The 19,925-nt window shown below is 38.9% G+C and overlaps 3 protein-coding genes across 5 annotated transcripts in view; 2 read left to right on the forward strand and 1 right to left on the reverse strand.

Annotated features, from left to right (window-relative positions):
• Positions 1-8,103, forward strand: part of phlpp2 (PH domain and leucine rich repeat protein phosphatase 2) — a 31,383-nt gene extending 23,280 nt beyond the window's left edge. The window contains exons 14-18 of the mRNA XM_068318370.1: positions 81-211; positions 359-472; positions 1,778-1,972; positions 2,094-2,325; positions 2,461-8,103. Of these exons, the coding sequence (XP_068174471.1) occupies positions 81-211; positions 359-472; positions 1,778-1,972; positions 2,094-2,325; positions 2,461-3,750 (1,962 nt within the window). The 3' untranslated portion in view covers positions 3,751-8,103. The remainder of the gene's footprint in view (positions 1-80; positions 212-358; positions 473-1,777; positions 1,973-2,093; positions 2,326-2,460) is intronic.
• A 582-nt stretch (positions 8,104-8,685) lies between these two features.
• Positions 8,686-11,112, reverse strand: marveld3 (MARVEL domain containing 3). 2 transcript variants are annotated; one of them, XM_068319067.1, is made up of 4 exons: positions 11,083-11,112; positions 10,270-10,537; positions 10,063-10,160; positions 8,686-9,471 (listed from the first exon to the last, which is right to left on the reverse strand). In XM_068319067.1, exons 2-4 carry the CDS (start codon positions 10,524-10,526, stop codon positions 8,861-8,863), a joined length of 966 nt encoding a protein of 321 aa, XP_068175168.1. In that variant the 5' UTR covers positions 10,527-10,537; positions 11,083-11,112; the 3' UTR covers positions 8,686-8,860. The 2 variants fall into 2 exon arrangements, with proteins under 2 accessions (XP_068175168.1, XP_068175158.1); XM_068319057.1 differs by having other exon boundaries at positions 10,962-11,106.
• Positions 11,113-11,763: 651 nt separating this feature from the next.
• The window catches only part of usp10 (ubiquitin specific peptidase 10), a 34,324-nt gene continuing 26,162 nt past the window's right edge, over positions 11,764-19,925 (forward strand). For both annotated transcript variants that reach the window (XM_068315121.1, XM_068315131.1), the window contains exon 1: positions 11,764-12,002. In XM_068315121.1, the coding sequence (XP_068171222.1) occupies positions 11,982-12,002 (21 nt within the window). In that variant the 5' untranslated portion in view covers positions 11,764-11,981. The remainder of the gene's footprint in view (positions 12,003-19,925) is intronic.

Consider the following 19,925-nt stretch of genomic DNA (forward strand, 5'->3'; position numbering starts at 1 on the left):
AGACGGTATTGGTTTTATTTGACGTACCAGTGCTTTTACGGTTTTTGCTCTGCCTGCATCAGCTCAGTTGTGTTTTGCAGCTGGTAGATCTAAGCTGTAATGAGCTGACTGAGATCCAGCTGCCTGACTCGCTGCCTGCCACCCTGCAAGAGCTTGACCTGACAGGCAACAGCAGCCTGATGCTGGAACACAAAACCCTCAACCTCTTCAGGTGAGACGATGCACAAGATATAAAGTCTACATCTTTGTTTTAAATCCTACAGTTTTATCTAACACAGAGGAATATGTTGTAGACATGAGACTGTAATATAGCTGTGACTTCATCTGTAATGCCTTCTGTTGTATTCTCCATTTTCAGTCACATCACTACCCTGAAATTAGACCAGAAATCCACTGCAACCACTGGAGACTCAGTCAGCGTCTCCACTCCATGGAACCATGGTTACTCTGAAATGAGCGGCCAAAGGAACAAGTGAGAACTGATTTGCATTTCTGTGTGTTTTCTTTCTTTGTTATACATTGTGAAAAAAAGAGATTAACTCTTGTCATAAATACATAATGATATGATATGATCATAATGCAAATGTTAATTGTGCAAACCAGTCATTTGACATTATTCTAGCGTAATGAGGTTTTCAGCTTTATCTTCTATCTGTTGTAATCACTTTTTAAAATCTTTTACTGTTGCTTTGGATATATCGTTTGTCTGTCCATGTGAAAAGTAGCTGCTACTGCGGTGTGTAATAATTTAGTAATACACTGCTGTGAAAAAAGTATTTTTTTTGCACATCTGTCACACTGAAATGTTCCAGATCATCAAAAAAAATTAATATTAGACAATGAGTAAATGCAAATTGCAGTATTTAAAAAACTTTAAAGGCAAAAAAAAAAAAGCTATCAAATCCTATGTGGCCCTTTGTCAAAAAGTATTCTTTCCTGTTTAATCATGAATTAAATGTGAATTACCACATTTTTTGAAAAGCTGAGTTTAGGTTCATTCAACTCGCCCAGGCCTGTTTGCTGCCAGACCAGTTGAATCAAGAAATCACTAAATGAAAGTAGTCCAAAAGATATCAGGAAGAAACACATCTTCTCATGAATTTAAATAAATTCCAGGACAGGTAATAAATAAAGTCATTTATGTCTATCGGCCTGGGTTATGAAGGGTTATGAAGCTACTGAGGCTTTGGGACTCCAGTGAACCACAGTGAAAACCATTATCCCTAAATGGATGAAATTGAGACCAGGGGTGAACCTTCCTAGGATTGGTTGGTCTGCCAAAATTACTTACCTCTAAATGACTAAAATAAAAACCAACAAAAATCATCAAACATAGAGGGCTTGAATGATTTAGTGAAAGCCTGGTCTAAAGATGCTGTGACATAACCGTAAAGAGGTATTAAAAACACTGCGACCTGACTGAATTAAAACAATTCTACAAAAGAGAATGAGACAAAATTCCTCCAAGGTGTTGTGACAGATTAATTTCCAGTATAGGCAACTGGTTTTTGTGTTGAGGAAGCAATTACTTTTACACATGGGGGATGTGGGTTTAAAATAATTATTCACTATTGTTCAAGTGTGAGAAACAAGCAAAAACAAATGAATCCTTAAGGAGACAAATACTTATTCACAGCACTGTACTGGTCACAATGCAAAGTGTTTCACTACTGCAACATGTCATTCTGGACAACACGGGGGGTCAAACGGTTATGTCTGCTGTAGTTCCCCTTACTGTTGAAGCAGATAAATCTAATCAATCTATTGCTGGCGACAGGCTGTGTGTGTCTGTACTGGCTGTCGACCGCTTTAGAGACAGGGTGGAAGCGTGTTACGGTATCTTTGACGGAGACCGCAATGAGGAAGTGCCTCGACTGCTGCAATGCACCATGGGAGACGTGTTGTGTGAGGAGCTACAGCACTCCAGTGTCGACAATGTGTATATGTGCAACACTTTCCTCACGTCGCACAGGTAAAATAGTTTTTGTTTTTTTTAACTGGTACCCACACAGTCTCTCTGCAGCCTTTGGAAGTTGTACCTGGGGGCTTTGTCAGCATTTGTTAGCAGCTCTGTTGGTGTTTTTATTGCACAGGAAACTCGGTATGGCTGGCCAGAAACTGGGTGCTTCTGCCTTGCTGTGTTATATTCACCGTGAGCCTTCAGATCCAGGAGGGTTCTTCAGCCTCACTGTGGCCAACGTGGGCACCTGCCAGGCTGTGTTATGTCGGGATGGCCGACCGATACCTCTGTCCAAGATTTATAGCTTAGAGAACTGCACAGAGGAGATGGAGCGAGTTAAACACAGCAAAGCCATTATTACTGAGGTAATGAAGTCATTCTCTGTATGTTGGGTTTCTGTTGATCTTCTCGAGACATGATTTAGAACTGTATTCAGAGTTGTACGCATACATCTTAATCCTATTCGCATCTACAGCTCTAACAGTGCTTGTGTTTTGCAGGATAACAAAGTGAGTGGAGTGACATGCTGTTCTCGCCTGCTGGGTTGCTCTTATCTATCTCCTTGGGTGCTTCCGAAGCCCTGGGTGCACACCGCACCGCTGTGTGCACAGGATGAGTTCCTGATCCTGGGAAATCGAGCGCTATTTGAACGAGTCTCCTACCAGGAGGCCGTGTGGACTGTGCAGGCTGTAAGGGATCCCCGCGCTGCAGCCAAGAAGTTATGTTCCATCGCCCAGAGTTACGGTTGCAAAGACAACATCGAAGCTGTGGTGATTTCCTTGCAAATTAGCGAGGACAGCTGCACTTGTGAGCCACCGATTTCCACCTCGGAACTTCGGGGCCCCCTTCCCGTGCCTGTTCCTGTGTCGGCGACCACAGGTCCTAATGACCCAGCCACTCTTTCATCCAGCAGTGGTGTCGTCTCTGAGTTCAGCAGCGAGACGTCAGCTTCAGAGGTGGGCAGCGAGGCAGGATCCACCGCTTCGGACGAGCATCCATCCTCTGGTCCCGCGTCACGCTCAGAGAGGCGGTGCAGTCTACATCCTGCTACCACGCTATGTGGAATCATGGTGCCAGGCTCGGCCATTGGAGGACCTCATGTAGGCCAGTTCCAGCAGCAGCAGCCCACCAGTGCTGCGTTCTCAAGTAACAAGTCTGACAATGGCTTGGACAGTGATGACGAAGCTCCACTTGAAGGTGTTATCTCCAATGGAAGTAAGTTAGAAGTGGAGGTGGACATTCACTGCTGTGCTTTCCAGCTAAGATCAGGGGCCCCTGAGAGCCCCAAAGACTTGAGATTTGAAAAGCAAGGTATTAACTATCCCAACGGCAAAATGCGCAGACAGAACAGCGTGGTGGTTTCGGCTACAAATGGCTGCCTGCTGGCTGTGTGTGGGAGAGAGATCGCCGATCTCAAGAAGTCTCCTTCCACATCCAGCCTGTTTGGGAAGAAACTGTCCAATGGCTCTGTGGTCGCCCCCGAGGACAGTCATAATATCATCGAGGTGGCCCTGGAGGCTCCTAAGAAGAAGTCTGGCTACTTCACGGCCCCAGCGCAGCAGGACCCTGAGGACCAGCTCATTGTGCCTCCCAGTCTTGAGCAGGAAGTCAGGGAGCAGCTAAGAGGCCAGGGCCCTCTGGTCTCAGGCCCCTCCTTACCTTCCTCAAAACCTTGTTTAAAAGACCCCGTGTGGGATAATCCACACCCCCCTGCATTTGCTTCTAGCCTAGTATCAGGTCCAGGTCCGGTTCCTATCCTACAGCATGAAGTCTATGATACTGCCCTCTAGAGCGTGGACGCAGCACTGCATCATGTGGCTTCAATCCTGTGAGAGCAAGGGAAGATTTTTGCAAATGTGAGATTTTTCCAAAATAAAGTGGCCATTAAGATCTTTCATGAAAACTTGACAAATGTTTTGGGACACAGACACTCTGTGATTCTGCACCATTATGTGAGGTGAAAAAAAAGTGTTTCCGTGCGTGGTCTGTAGTCTCCAAGAAAATAAGGGCGACCAGATTCCTGTTTGTAACATGATGTTGCGATAAGATCATAAAGCAAAACAGGTCTGACTTGAAATGGGATACCTCATGTGTTTAAATGTTTTAACAACATTTCCCTTTACTTAGAAAGCAACCACTGTAGAGGGTGTGTCGGTGTGTATGAAATTGTGTTCAGTGAGCTCAAATCTCCTCTACATGTGCCCTGTGGTCTGTCAGGTCCTGGAGAGAACCCCTGTGACCGAAACTTGAAAAAGTGCCTATTGCAGATATCTCAGCGTAGAGCTCCTCTACTTTCAGGCTGTGTTTGAGACGTGAGGTTTTTAGTTAGATTGGATGGAGGGACCGTGTCTCCAGGAGGCCGACATTACCGCAGCTTCTGCTCTCCTCTTCTTCTTGTGACCTACAAAGCAAATCCTGTATGAAACATACGACTAGAATGAACGCTAATAACAACATTTACACCAACAGAAACCTTATTTATTTTATACGATACTCTCAACTAGCAGCCAAGCTAATGCACTGTGCTTGAGCTGCTGATATCAAGATTGGAAAGTGCTGTTTAAGGGATGCATAATATCCAAATCAACTGTACAGAGCAGATGTTTTGTAGCGTTTAAAGCAGTGTGACCTGTGCGCATGATGGAGTGATCACTTTAAAAACTACAGTGAAAAATAATAAGTTTTGTTAAATTTAGCCAGTTAAATGGTACTCCCTTGAGACTTGGAGTTCATTTAGTATCAGTCACTCTATTAAATTAATCAAAACATAAAAGAAAATAATTAGATGAAACAGAAGGATAACATTAACATATCTATACTTTTTGGCATTGCTAACCATTTTATAGTAAACACCTGTCTGAATCCTTCTAGACAAATTTACTTATTGAAATTTATACATACCCACAAATGTCTTTGCATCCTAGCTCTCTAATTACAGCCACATAATTAGATTTTTATTATTGGCTACAATTATTTTTTCTCATAAATACTGCATATATGCAATTTCCAGAATTCACATGGTAAACGCTATCATGAGTCCTTTGACAGGACATCTGTTCCCAGTCTATTTTTTAATATATTTTCATTAAAAAAAATCACATATGTCTAAGCTTGAAGACAGTTCTTTGAATTGTCACATAGATATTTTACAACCCTGGAAACATGAGGATGTCAATTCCTTCACTTCCCCACCTTGTGCCAAAAGAGAAAGCAGCTCTGCGGGGGCTGCTGGAGTTACAAGAAGGCCAAAGTTATGTAAATGTCCATGTCGGTAATCCCTGCATCAGATGTATATTTTTTGGTTGCCAGTCAAAGTTTGTTGTGGTACAGTTCTAGCATTCCACAGCTGTTGCAAAGCTGTACTTATCATTGATTTATTTTAGCCTTAGGGCAACACTGCTTAGTGTTTTTGAAAGGATGGGTCCTTTCTGCATTCCACTCATGTTCTGTTTGCGACTGAGGTCTTAATCTCTGGGAGGGATGTTATTTATGAAAGCTCTCCCTCTAAAATTTATTATATCCACAGGAACGAGTGATTTATCAGTAATGAAACCTAAACTGATGCGTAAGTCTGAATTTTTCCTTTTTTTTGTCTCATGAAAGAAATAAATACATTTATTAAACCTTTTTGTACATAGGAAATAGTGATGAGAGTTATGTATGTTTGAGTTTATTTAATGTGCTATTATTAGCCTAGTGTGCTGGGATTGCAGTTTCCCTTGGCCCAACAGATCACCTCTCAACAACACATAACCAACAGAAATTATAAGTAAGTAAGTAACATATAGATAATTAATTTACAACATTTTTCAACATTACAACTCTTTTGTTGCATCTTTAATGACTTGCTATTCACATTTTCTGTTAAACATTTTGATTGGATTCTAATCACAGGTGACTTGCAGAAAGTGGTGACTTTCAAAATGCTCTACATTGTCATCACAAACCACTTAATGTACAATGTTAATGAGCGCTATCAGCAAGAATGTGTATGAACTAGTTAGTTAAGTGCTGCAAGAAAATGAGGACCTATAGTAATTTATTAATTATGCCCAATGTTTACATGTGGTTGAAGATAGCCATGTACAGCTTGAGATTACAGACACTGAGGCAAACAATTTCTTCTTCCTTTGCACTGATGGCATGGAAACACTGGCTGTGCAGTGCATATGCCCATGCCATAGGAGGAGATAGAGTGGTTTTAAGACTCAAGATTATGATTGTTACTGGTACTGAAACAAGTTTGGAGAGCAGAAGAGGAATATAAAAATATGCAAAGTGTTTATTAGAGTTTTGTTTTCCAGCACCTAAAATACAAATCTTATTTCCAGATGTGCATGAAAGATAACACTGACTGATGAGTGCATGATAATGGGTTTGTGAGCGTAAATTGCTTTCATTTTTGTGTGAGTTTGCCTCATCCCTCAGATCATTTCACTCTTTCTTTTAGTTTATTTTAATTTTGCCCAGTCACTCATCATTGAACAGAAATAAGGCACCAATCCTGGATAACTCCATATATTCTTCATCTGACCAGTCACGTATGCAGTGCCAACATTGAATAGATTTAAACTGGTAGTCATTTCTTGTGGCTGTGCATATGCCAGTTGTACGCACAGATACAGGAAGTGGGAGCACAGGGTGCAGGACATTGGATTAAAGTATTCCCTTTAACTCTTAAGTGGAGAAGTTCAATAGTATAATGCTTAGAGATTCTGCTGTCCTTCTTTTTAACTGCTGACTCTCCTGCACAACATAACAAGATCCCTGTACATCCATGTTTGTGAAATGTTTGTGGTTTTGTGTGTGTTAAATGAAGTATAGATGCACAGGTACAGTAATGTGTGCATGCCCATTTGATTAATGAATTGACTGCAATATCTGTGAATATTACGAATGAAACTGATGGAAGATTCTCAAGTTGTTTGTTGTACCAAAGTAGCCATTGTTTATTCTCACGGTTCCATTCTGCACATTATTTCTAGAAATGCTTGAATATCTTTTCTTGATGCCAAGAAGCCAATGTTTATTTTTGTACTTCATTGTTTCATTCAAATTTATATTATCCTTTCCACTCCAATTCTGACAGAGTTTACCATTGTGGGATTCGACTGAGAACTGTCCCTCATTATGGTACTTTATTTTGAAGGTACTAAAAATAAATGTATTTAATGTTGAAAGCATGCCCTAAATATGTGTCAACATAAAAAACAGAGTATAGACAAAATGTGATTTATTTGTACAAAACAGAGCATATCTAATATTTTTAGGTTTTTATTCTAGCATGCAGATTACTGCTAAAATTGTTTTAATTATTAAAATCTTCTTGGAAGAGGACTATTAATGAGCAATTTTGCTATGGATCAGACAGACATGTACTCTCTTGAACTTTGACAAATTAAGATGGTTGTAATTTTATTTGCTGCTAATGCTACTATCATTAGTTTTGAGCAGACATGCTGTTTTTAAATTAACTTTAAGCCAAGTAGCAATAAAACTTTATACTGTGAATTTTTTTGTCCAGTGTCCATTGTGCTTATCATTTTTATGATTTCATGCCAATAAATATCAAAATTATTTTTTGGTAAGTTTGACATAGAATGTACCATTTATCATGTCATTCATTTAAATATCTTGAACCACAAGCAGGTCATGTAATATCTACCTTTTCTTCTACATATATTTTCTGTTATTCATCAGGGAGCCTTAATAAATAGAAGCAGAGCAGTGAAATCAAGCCATTGAGGAAATATGTAAAAGAGTTTTGGGTTTTTTTAATTTTCATTAATATTCTTTTTAAGGGTTAGGTTAGACCTAAATGGATGCAGACCTCAGCAGGGAAGAAAGGTTGATTTCTTGTGATTTCTTTTGAATGTACTGATGTAGAGTCACGTTTCATGCATTGCAGTAATGAATAAATTAGTAAAAACGCACACATAGTAAATGCTACTGTTAAAAATGACATCCTGAACTCCTAACAACAATCTTTGCCAAGTATTTGCTCATAGGAGAATTCTTGGTTCTGTCATATAAAGGGAATGGTTTCGACCTGTGCTTTTGGAAACTTTTATGGGACAACTTTTGTTGTGATTTGCTGCTTTGTAAATAAAACCTGACTTGACAAGCATAATGGTTGATAAATTATGAGGAAAAATATGCTTAAATGTGATTAAATTACAATAAAATATCCTTTTCTGGTGAGTGGTGTAAGTATTCCCTTTAACTCTTAAGTGGAGAAGTTCAGAGAAGTGTGACTTTCTCCCCTTAAAGGGAGAAAGTCACACTCCTTGATTCTTTCAAATCGAAAAGATCTTGCTGATCAGTGAAAGAGCCATCAAATAATTCTGAGAAATATCGTGAATATTTATGGATTGAACATAAAAAGTATGTAAATTAAGATGAAGAAAACCCTTAATTTACGGAATAATTTTCAAAACTCTACAGTACAAAGTGTCAGGATTAGTTCTCAATAAGCTTCGCATTCCTCTGACAGAACAGAGATCCAAGGAAGTTTAGTCTGTTTTCTGGTTGTCTCTGCAATATACTGAAAATAAAAACAAATAATTCTAGGCTGTTTTTCTGCAAGCTAAACTTTATCTTTGAAGTTTCCTTTCATACAAACAAATAAAACACGATATAATTATCATTTATATACCATTTGGGTGTTTTATTGTAACACATCAATAAAAAATTACCTGTACACAAAGGTGGGAACATGGTGGGAATTAAAAAATAACTGTATAAAAATCTATTTTAAAAAAATTCTATGAACAAAAAACATAAAAATTCACAGCACATATTGAATAAGTAAACTAGTAAACTACATCCAACGCAGCATAATATAATAGTTTCTTCGTCACATGGATTCATTATATTTTATTCATCAGGGCAAAAGCAAGTTCATAAGTTGTTGTCCTCATATGTCCTTTGCTTCTTTAGCTCCCGTACTGACCTGAAAGCTTTGACTGCTAACACGGCTCCGAACATGAACACAAACACCCCCAGCACGCCAAAGAGGCCCCCTGCAATATCTGCACCATGGAACTGGCACTCAAAGCCCTGGTGCCCTTTGCTTTTGTACATCTGCTCTCTCTCTGTACAAATGGGATTGTTGTAGATTTCCTGCAGTTTAATGAAGTAGAAGGCCAGTCCGGCGATGTAGCCCAAACTGATCAGGAGGTTCAGCAGAGCCTCCCCAAGCAGCACAGGAGGCCAGCGGTAAGGAACTCTGAAAATCCCCAGGGCAAACATGATGCAGGCGTAAGTCATTAAAATCCCACCACAGGCCATGGTGAAGACATACGGGGGACGCTTAAGTTGATGGAACTGCCGGTCCAGCTCTTTCACCCTTTCTGCATCAGTTCCAGTGAAGGCATTGGCTCCACCAAAGTGATAATAATAGAGTCCGCCGAGGCTGGCCAGGTCTCGGTACCCCCCACTGTTGCTGTATGGAACCCCAGCACAGATGATGATGAGCAGATTCACAAACACTTCCATAATCTGGCAGAGACCTATGAGACACGGGATCAACACAACAGTGGTAAAAATGTGCAAGTACCATCATTTTCATTTCATTTAATTTTATCATTCTCTTTACAAGCAAAAATATTTCTAATGTTTTCAAATCACAGCATTTGGAGTGAGTTATTTTTCATGGTTTTAATTTATTTGATGACTTTTATATATAGTAGATAATGGAATAGTTCTATATTTGGGATTAAGAACATTACAATGAATGATCAATTATTTGATTAAAAAATCACTAATTGCGCCTCCGAATACAAATGGCAAAAAATATAATATTCTTTCTAAATCATTGAAAACATTGCATATATTTAGGTGTATTAAATTCATCATATTCAGGGGATATTTTGTCTTGACCTGCAAAAGTAACAACTGAAGAAAGAGGCAGCATTGATGAATGAATGGATGAGGGAATGAAACAAATGCCGATTAGAAAAAAAGTTGAAATAAATATTTTGTATTGTAAATTGTTAAAATATTTTGGGATCCATCCCCAAAAGAAGCTGAAACTATACATACTGACAGACACCAGCTTTGACTAAAACAAACATTTCACAAAAAGGAATAAATCCACTTGCCTCTACTAGTGAAGACATATCTGAGATTGTAAAGCGCTGGTGTGTGTTGTTGCTTATAATACTCCCCTTCAGGCTGATACAGGTCAGACTCTCTGGCCCTGTGGGGAAAATAGTTATTGCTGTGAGATATGATGCATTCTTTCTCTGAAAAGTCATGAAGAATCCGTCACAGATGGTCAAATCATGACAGTGAGTGCATGATCTTACAGTCTTGAGTGCTCTTCAGGATCTTGGTGTCTGTAAGCAGGTGACTCCATGTGAAAGGCAGTTGTCATGTCCCTCTGTCTGCTTTGTTTGGCCTTACTGTCAATGGCAGGGCTTCTCTCATCCATGTGTCCTGTCTTTTGACCTTGACCTCTGGAGTCATGTGAGGCGTGGGGTACATTGTGTGAATAATCCCTGTCCCTGCTCCTGTACTCAGCATTTACATCACTCCTCTCATGGTGTCTTTCCCTCCCTGGCATTTTTCCTCTACCTACAAAATAAGATTAGAGACAAGAATCCTATTAGACCCCAAGAAGCAAAGTAGATAGAGGGCTTATACAGTACTGCATATCCGAAACTGCCCCTACTGGCAGTTAAGCAGGATGGAGGTGGTGGGTGGGGATTACGCAACAAGGGTTAAACACAACACGACGTGGCGACGACAGGGTGGGGATGATTTTAGGGGTCCACAGAATTTTCTGTGAGCAAGCAATATAAACATAAATTCAAATCAGTAATCTATTCACTTTGACTTACGTGACTGTGTATTAAAAAAGTTATTTCAAAGTGGGAGTCAATTTCTGGAGATCAAGAAATCATTGCAACGCGCTTTCCTTCCGTGTTTGAATTTCAGTGCGTAAAAGCGAAATGCTTGTCAAGTCGGAATGACGCAAAGACACGACGTCGTTTCCTACCTTGAAGTTGTGAACACAATGCAGGCTTTTTGCTTTAATAGCCACAACAAACAGATAATTATATTTTCCTAGCTCTTGCCTGTGAAGTTAGGCCGTTTATTTAGATCAATGTTGACAAAACCTGTTCATCCTTTCGCTTCCTGTCTGTTCCCTCTCCTCCTGGTAACTCACCTGTCCGGTGCCACGCCCACTAGTTTCGAAACATTTACAGAAATAAATGAATCTTTAATAAAATTTAATCCAAAGTAAAAAAAACTTAAATTCTAATCCATATTCATAGCCAAGTCACTCTTAATTCACTTATACGGAATATATTATATTATATATTTCCTCTTATAGGAATGATATCCAAAAGAAGCAGTGATGCTAATGAATAACTTGGTATTGGCTGAAAGGGTTTCCCCCGTCCTTTAAGGAGCTCTGCTGTGAGAGTGATTTCCATATTGATTTGCACAAAATTCGGGGACTTAAAAACGAGTGACTAAGAATCTATCACATTTTAATAAAAAAAAACTTGAAAGGGAATAGGACTAAATACAAAGAATAAATACAATTCACAGGCTATTGAGTTAATCTCAATAGTTAATCATCATATTAATAATTAATAAAGTTGATTTCGTTTCATTCCGTTACATTAGATATATCCTACAACGTGATTGACAAATTCAAATATGTGAAGGTTTTGTCGGGATCAAACTTTTACTTTGAAGTCCAAGAGAAACACACAACCGGAAGTGTTTGATTCAGTCTCGAGCTCACGCTGCCACTACAACCGACCGCGCGTTGCTTTGGCTAGCAAGTGAGGAAGAGGCTATAGCGAAATGGCGGTGAAGGCAAGACGAGTAGCATGAACTGCTGATGCATTATATGGATCAAATTTTAGTGACTTCCACGAACACGCTGGAAAAAGAAAATGACGTCGAAGTAGGACACCCTTGGTAACTGTCATTACAAACGTATAGCATCTCCTCGGGAGAGTTTTCATCTCGTCAGCGCAGAAGAGAGAATCTCACCGGGAGCATGGCTTCCTACAGCAACCAGGTAGCTAAGCTAGCTGGCTAGCGTTAGCCAGCAAAACAACTACTGCTGCTCGTCGTGCAACGTTACTCTCACACTCGCGATGGTACCTTATGTGTACAATATACATTACTACTATAGCGTCAGTCTATATTGGAAAGTGGGTTCGGTAGGTTTTGCTATTTGGAACATCTGACTGGCTGTGTCATTGAAAATGAAATCACAAAAAAGTGCTTGCTAATGCTAAGCCTCATTGAAACACCCCCAACCCAGTAGTTATCGGGCCCTAGGTTTCTTCATTCAAATTAGACAGCGGTTCAACTTTATAAATTTTCTATATGACAGCGACAGCATGATATCGTGCTTAATTTCATATAAGCGTCAATTGAGTTGGAGATCCCGCAAGTGTCACATCTTATCTCCAAGAGCTAAGTGACAGAAAACTGCTGCGTGTATGCATGGCCCAGCTGCCTACTCCTGCGGCAGGCCTTCCTTGAGCCCGTACTATAACTGGTAATAACTGCAAATTAGATTTTCTCTGGGTGTTTGGTATGCATAATAAGCGTTTCGTAGAGTGTTATGCATGCGGTCAGTTTCCGTTAACAACAGTTACGACTAAGTAAATAATTTCATTCTGTTAACTTAGCGTATAGCAAGCTAACAGCTTTGCACAGGTGGTATGGGTGTAATTTGCTGCGAGTCCGCTAACGTTAGCTGATTGGCTAAATACAAATGCGACAGTGTGGGCCCTTATTGGTAGAGAACATTTATTTGATGAGGGCACAGGTTGTTGTTTTTTGTTTTTTTTAATGAATGAGCTTGTGCGATGCTGAGTGACATTAGTGCTACGCCGCCTGATTCGGTTTTACTTGGATGGGATCTTCTTTATTGCAATTTTTATGAGGAAGTTAGCCATCATGTGGGAAGGCCCAGTGTGGGGTTTAGCTATGAATGTGTAGACATTCAAGGTCTGAAGTTTCTATTAGTTAAAGTTTAACTTGGCAAAAACGAATGCCATATAATTAATTTCATAAACCAGCGATACATGTTACATCAGGTTCAAGCGCTAGTTGATGGTTAAGAAAAGAAAATTAATTCTTATTGGAATGGAATACTTGCCTTAAGACTTCATTCTAAATGTTTCCACGTGTCTTCCGTGAAGGGTTTCTATTGGTCCAGTGTTAAACAAGGTGAAAGTGCATGGTCTGAACTGTCAGCGTCCTAAAAACAAGTTTTTTTATGATGACCAGTAAAAGATTATTATTACATGTTAATGAATAATGTATATATCCATCGACATCGAATAGTAATATTGCATATATTTCCACTTTCAATGCAAATACTTGCAGTATTTAACACTACACATAAAAATTACCTATATACCGTACTCCAAATTTAGTATTGATATTTGCGTAAACAGCTGCTCAATTTTGCACAGTTCTGAAACAAGTGAATACAGTCACCTGGAAAGATTAGATTTTTTTCTGGTTATTTAATTTCAACATGCCAATTACAAACACGGTCATTGTAAAACACAATGGGGAAATGAAGCACTGGAGTCATGTCCATCCTCTGTAAGGTAATTGATACCAATGTGAGCATTCTGTGGTAGTTGATCAACAGGTGTGGCAGTCAAATAACTTGCCAAAAGATATTAGCAATTCAAGTGGTATTACTCACTCGAAGAACATTGCACGACAGGTCTTTCTAGAATTACTCATCCCTACAACCATGTATTTGCAGAAAAAAAAGTGGAATTAATCTGAAAGCTGGGAATTTATAATATATGGTGACGTTTAGGATCAGGTAAACAATTAGAATGCCAATCCATCTTGAACATTTTTACTTACTGGTTGAGTGCAGGCATTGTGATGTTTTATCATTACGTGCAAGGTTACGAGATGTTAGGTTGTAACTGAAGCCAGCAGAACACAAATTATTTACACACTTAAAGAAGCAATTAAATGTATGCAACATTTTGTTTTTGTGCTGGAACTGCTTGTTGTAGTTCATATTCTGAAACCAGTGAAAAAAGCTTCTCTCCAGAGAATAATGTAATTGATATTGTATAGTATGGGCAATTGCAAATGTGAATGAATGTATGCACAAAAGAAAACTGTATTTAAATGTTTCTATTTTAAATATTTCAATGACAAATGCTTGCTTTTAATAGACTTCATGATATTGTGTGATATTATAAATAGGTTGATGCATTGTTAAATATCAAAATTTGATGGGATTTACAGTCATTAAAGCTAGAATGCAATAACAAACAAATATGAGTTGAGGAGAGACAGACATTGTCTTCTTTGACATTGCCTGTCAACCTGCTAAGGTAATTTGGAAAAAATCCTTTTTATAAAGCCTTTATTTGATATTCAACTTAGAAGTGTCAAACTCTGAAGCAGACAACAGAATAAAAAACTCTTGTTTTTCACTGAGTAATAAACCTGATGAATTTAGTTCAGTGTTAGCTCTATGTGCCTGTGACATTGATTTATAGGCATCGTGCTCATTCACAAATGTAATTCTCACAGTGTTACTGGTGTGAAGATGCATTCACCACGTGCCCGTTCAAGCAGTAAACACTCATTGCTATGGAACTGACCTGTGTCTGGGTTGTGAAGGCACTCATTCATATACTAGTAGCATGCTGTGCGACTATTGCAACTAGTTCACTGGCAGTAAACTGGCCTCTTGTGTTAGCAATCAGCAGACATCCATCTAGAATTTCAGTGTTGCATCTTACAGAGTTTAGGAATTTGTTGTTTAGTGGTTGAGAACAAGGCTGATGTAATTTAATTATCACTTGACTTCTGGATGTTAGCTCTGGGTAGACTGAGGAGATGGTGAAGAACCGAAGTACACCTACTAAATGGTACACCAGAGTCAAGGTGTTAAATCATATTAATTGCACATCCTTTATGAGGTTAGTACATGTGTTCACTGATCCTACATTATTCAGGGTACAATGCAGAGTCTTACACCATGAGCGGAGCAGAGTTTAAATGTCATCCTTTTGAGTGCTATTCGCTGTGTTCCACAGTAGAGTTCAGCTTATAGCACTCATCCAACCAGTGAGAGGAAAACTGGAGGCTGCGTGCCTCTGCTTCGGAAATGGAAACTAAACATGTTAAGTGTTAATTTTTCTACTGCTCTGCTCTCTCTTTAGCTGGTTTATAGTGAAGATTGAGTTAACACAGCAAATATTACTAGGTTTCTAGAGAATGTAGAAAGAACAATTTTTTTTTGTCTCTTTGCAGGTTTGTGCTAGGGTCATTTAAATTTGTGGAAAAATGGGTACATAAAATTTAATTACAGGCAAAAACTTCTCATTTAACTTGAACTAGATATATTTCTGAAAAAAAGATCAAAAATCAAAACTTATTGTTCTGAAGATTCTGGAACCTGCTAACTCCTCTCTAGAGTTTTATAAAGATATTCCTGCTGTATTTGATTAGTGTAATAAAGGCTCAAAATGGTGTTTGTGTGTGTGTGTGTGTGTGTGTGTGTGTGTGCGCGCGCGCACAATACACCAACCTAATAATAAATAATAATACCATGAATGATGCTTTAAGAAATTGACTCCAGCATTTGTTTTTGTGAGTAGTTTTCCTGAACAAAACTGGACTAGTGTTTCGGGTGCTTACCCAGCAGTTAGCTATAAGTAATTTGAATTTTTTACTAGTCTTCGTCCTTACTACGAAATTCATTAGCTTTTGTCAAATTCTATTGGTTGGCAAGCTGCTTTGTTGAATATTTAATGTAGTAATTCTGGGTTTCCACCAGGAGCTAGTGTGACTAGATAGATAGATAGATAGATACTTTATTAATCCCGGAGGAAATTGCATATATCCACTGCTCAGGCATTAAATAACAAATAATACTGGATAAACACCAGGAGAAAAGGAAACATTGACATCACAGGACATACCACAAGACATACATTACACTAACAGACAGACACATGCAGCACTAACAGGACTTATACTAAACTATAACTAAAATATAAACAGTATAAAATTTAAAAATATTACAGTATTAAAATATAAACAGTATAAAATAAAATCTAAACAGTATAAAATTGAATTAAAATATAAAACAGTATAAAAAATAAATAAATTATATATATATATATATATATATATATATATATATATATATATATATAGTGACTAAGCCACTGTGGCTCAGTGTAAAAGAATTGAGTAAGCCACAAAAGCCACATTCTGTGTCCAAGACAGCGGTGTAGCACTCAGATGACTGACGCTCGTTGTGGGGGGGAGTCCGGGGGGCCTCCCCCGGGAAATTTTTTTGAAGATGGGGTTGTTTTCCTGCATTCTGAGGGCAAAATCTTCTGTTCAGTTTACCTACAAAAATTCACTAAAGTCAACAGTTCAAGCTTAACTATCTTTATTTCGGTCCTACTTTATGCAGGTATGAATGTGAGATTCAACAATTGAAAACTTCCATTCACTATGTGAAGATACAGTCATACAAAATATTACTCAATGTTTACTTGTAAGTTTTACTTGGACTAGATGACATTTTAACTTTGACTTAGACAAGACCATTGGTATGCCATAGTTTATTTTATTTATATCTTTTAATTCAATAACATAATTTTTCATTTCAATTTAAAAAGGCATGAAAAATATCAAGCGAGGTGAATACACATTTACATGCATCGCTGGTTATTCCTGCCAGTCATATGGAACAAAAGTCTAAGACTACAAACAAGTATTGATAATATCTTTCATTGACCTTCTGATCGGTCTGTCACAACTCCTCTCCCCTCTCAGCATTCACCATTTGTTTAATAATGAGAACGTTAACACAAACTCTACTATAAAACACTGGATTCTTTTGATCTATCGACCTCACCTTGTCTTACACCAATTTGAGGGTTCAGCTTGTAAAAAAACAATATTTTTGTTTTTCATTGGACGAGAGGAGGTCATGACCCGAGTGCATATTTAATGATCGGGAGCTTTCAGGTCACTTTGGCTATTTCCGTCGGCATGCGGAAGTAGCGGCGCTAGCGCCGCTAGCTAAAGGAAGTAGCCTAGCAGAAGTAGCGAGCGAAAAAGTTGTAACTTTTAGCCTTTTTTTCCGTAAAAATAAGAACGCCACTGTGGCTGCACAGTCTGAAAACCTTGTAGCCAATCTGGAATTTACTTCGCCTATGGCGAAGTGGCGAATGGCTAGCGCAAGCCAAGTAATTATAAAATTATATTTAAAATAATGCTTCTGTAATTGTGTTGCCAACATCTGGTGCTGACAAATCTACTTGGCACCAGTCTCAGTGTAAGAGCTTTCACAGGACACGCTGGACAGCAACATCAAGTTCACCAGAGAGGATGAAAAGGACAACAGTTTGCCCTTTTTGGATCGCGAGGTTGGCATAAAAGATGACAGAAGTCTGTTGGGGTATATAGGAAACCAAACACACACAGACCAATACCTGCTTTTTGACTCTCACCACCCACTGGAGAGCACAAGCTTGGCGTCATCAGGACCCTGCAAGACAGGGCTGATAACCTACCAACCAGTGCCCAAGACCAGGTGAAAGAACACCAACACCTGAAAGGGGCACTAAAAACGTGTGGATATCCTGACTGGACCTTTGTGAAGGCTCACACAAGATTCAGAAAGGAGAACAACCCAGTGAGGACGGAAGAGAACAAACACAATGGTATAGTGATCCTGTATGTGTTTGGAGTGTCTGAAAAGCTGAGGAGGATCTTTCACAAACACAAGGTTCCTGTGTATTTTAAGCTGGGCAACACCCTCCAACAAAGACTGGTCCACTCAAAAGACCCCACACCACACACTCAGAAGAGCAATCTGGTGTATGCAGTTAAATGCAACGAGGAATGCTCAGATGTCTACATAGGGGAAACCAAGCAACCACTACACAGGAGCATGGCTCAACACAGAAGCGCCAACACATCAGGACAGGACTCGGCAGTCTTTCTTCACCTCAAGGAAGAGGGACACTCATTTCAGGTCCCCAATGTTCAGATCTTGGACAGGGAAGATAGATGGTTTGAGAGAGGAGTGAAAGAGGCCATCCACGTCAAAGTGGAGAAGCCATCTCTAAACAGGGGGTTGGTCTACAACATCACCTTTCTCCCATTTACAATCATGTAAATGGGAGATTCTGCTGTGTCAGAATTGTCTCAGCAGATTGACCCAGGTGATGTGTCTCATGCTAATGACCCTAATTAGCATACAAAGCTGAAACTCACATCTCAGCGACCCTCCTTTGACACCCCCACCAACAATCGTTGAGAAGCCAGATGGGTTTCAACGATGGTCGTTGGAATGTGAATAGCACTGACCACACCCCACAGGGTTAATAAACTGGGACATGATCAGCCACCCCCTGGACTGAAAAAGTCTCTGGATGAGAGACGGAACGTCTTCAAGAACTTTAACGTCCAGTGGATTGACTTAAACAGCTTTATGATAAGCATGACCTGGATGACTGAGAACCTACACAGACATCTAAGAATAGATGTTTTTCACTTCCACTTAACAACATGAATGCATAATAGTATCCACTTGCAAATTCAGCTTGACTGGAAAAAATGAAGTTGTGCTCCTCGTTCAGGGGAACCTAGATATAACTTGTGAGCCCCCACTGTTAAATAGTTGAAGTGTCCAGGACAACAAACAAATGTAATTTTTCAACTAAACTTATCCAATTCAAAATAAAAAGTTAAAGAAGTAAAATTTCTTTACCGGTACTCCTATCTGTTTAACAAGAGAAAGCATAAAAAAAATTATGCTTCACCTACTAATTTCTAGGTGCTCTGAATTTGCAATACAAATGTTTCACACTAAAGTTACATGATGTAACAATTTTATGAACACTATCACAAGACTAATAAAACAAAACTTTTATTAGTCTTGCCAATTCAGCCAATTCTGCTGTGCCAGTAGTAGTAGTGCAACCAGTAGAAACTTCAACAAGATTTGTGAAATGTGGTCTCAGACTATCCTTTATGTTAAACATGTTAAAATAATGGGTTTACTTGGTTTATTTGATCTGCTGCTGAAGTTCATGGTTAAAAGAGCTGTGTGACATCCTGAATTTTTCGTCTTGAATCAAACCAACATTTAAAAATCGAAGGACCTTATTTTCAACAGTTAATTACAAAAATAAGAATTTGAATCATGGAAATGTATGTTTGGTTGAGGAATTGCTGAAATGATTCAGGTACATTATTTTGATAAATAGTCCAAAACTAGCAGTTCGGTTAACGCAAAAAGGAAAATGTATATTGAAAATGGTGCTCTAGTGTATCGGAACACGGTCAAACACCACTATCCAACACCTCCAAGATTAATCAACCTAATAGTTTTATTGAAAATAACTTTTTAGCATGAAAGTTGGAACACATTGTGTATTTCAATTAATATGTTTTAAGTCAGGGGTTTAAATAAATTACCAACTCATTGTGTTTTGAACTTAAACAGAAGTTGGATTAAAGGGAACAGTTAAGCCATTATCCTTAACACTGGTATTGGTCACTAGGATTTTTAAATCAGTGTGTTGTCCCTTTAGCCTCCTGTGTATTGGAATACCCAGATTACAATCCAGATTATCATGATGTGGATGGTTTTAGAGGGTTTACTGCACACCATACCAAAATGAAGTTGTTTCCTCGTTGTGGAATTGCTGAACAGTTGCTTTTACCCGGCACCTGTCTTTCAAAAGAATGAAAGTGCAATATCCAATCTCTTGATATACTGTGTTCCAGTTATATGCAACCCTATTACAACATCATAGCAAAATGCAGGCTCAGGCACGCTCTACAGATCCATTGAAAACTAGTCTGACCTTATTTGTCGTGGTGTTGCAGTATTTTCATGCTCAGCCAAGTTGTCCATTAATAGCTGCATACCAATTTCAGAGAACAAACACAATGTTGCTCGTCA

This window comes from Antennarius striatus, chromosome 1 (genome assembly GCF_040054535.1).
Source record: "Antennarius striatus isolate MH-2024 chromosome 1, ASM4005453v1, whole genome shotgun sequence".
NCBI classification, from domain to species: Eukaryota; Metazoa; Chordata; class Actinopteri; order Lophiiformes; family Antennariidae; genus Antennarius; species Antennarius striatus.

Bases quoted from the DNA above. Each gene is read 5' to 3' on its own strand.
- marveld3 (XM_068319067.1), bottom strand. From the start codon at position 10,526: ATGCCAGGGAGGGAAAGACACCATGAGAGGAGTGATGTAAATGCTGAG. The intron at 10,161-10,269 runs GTAAGATCATGC...TTTTCCCCACAG, and splicing joins CCTGAAGAGCACTCAAGACT to GGCCAGAGAGTCTGACCTGT. The intron at 9,472-10,062 runs GCAAGTGGATTT...CGTGTCTCATAG, and splicing joins ATATGTCTTCACTAGTAGAG to GTCTCTGCCAGATTATGGAA.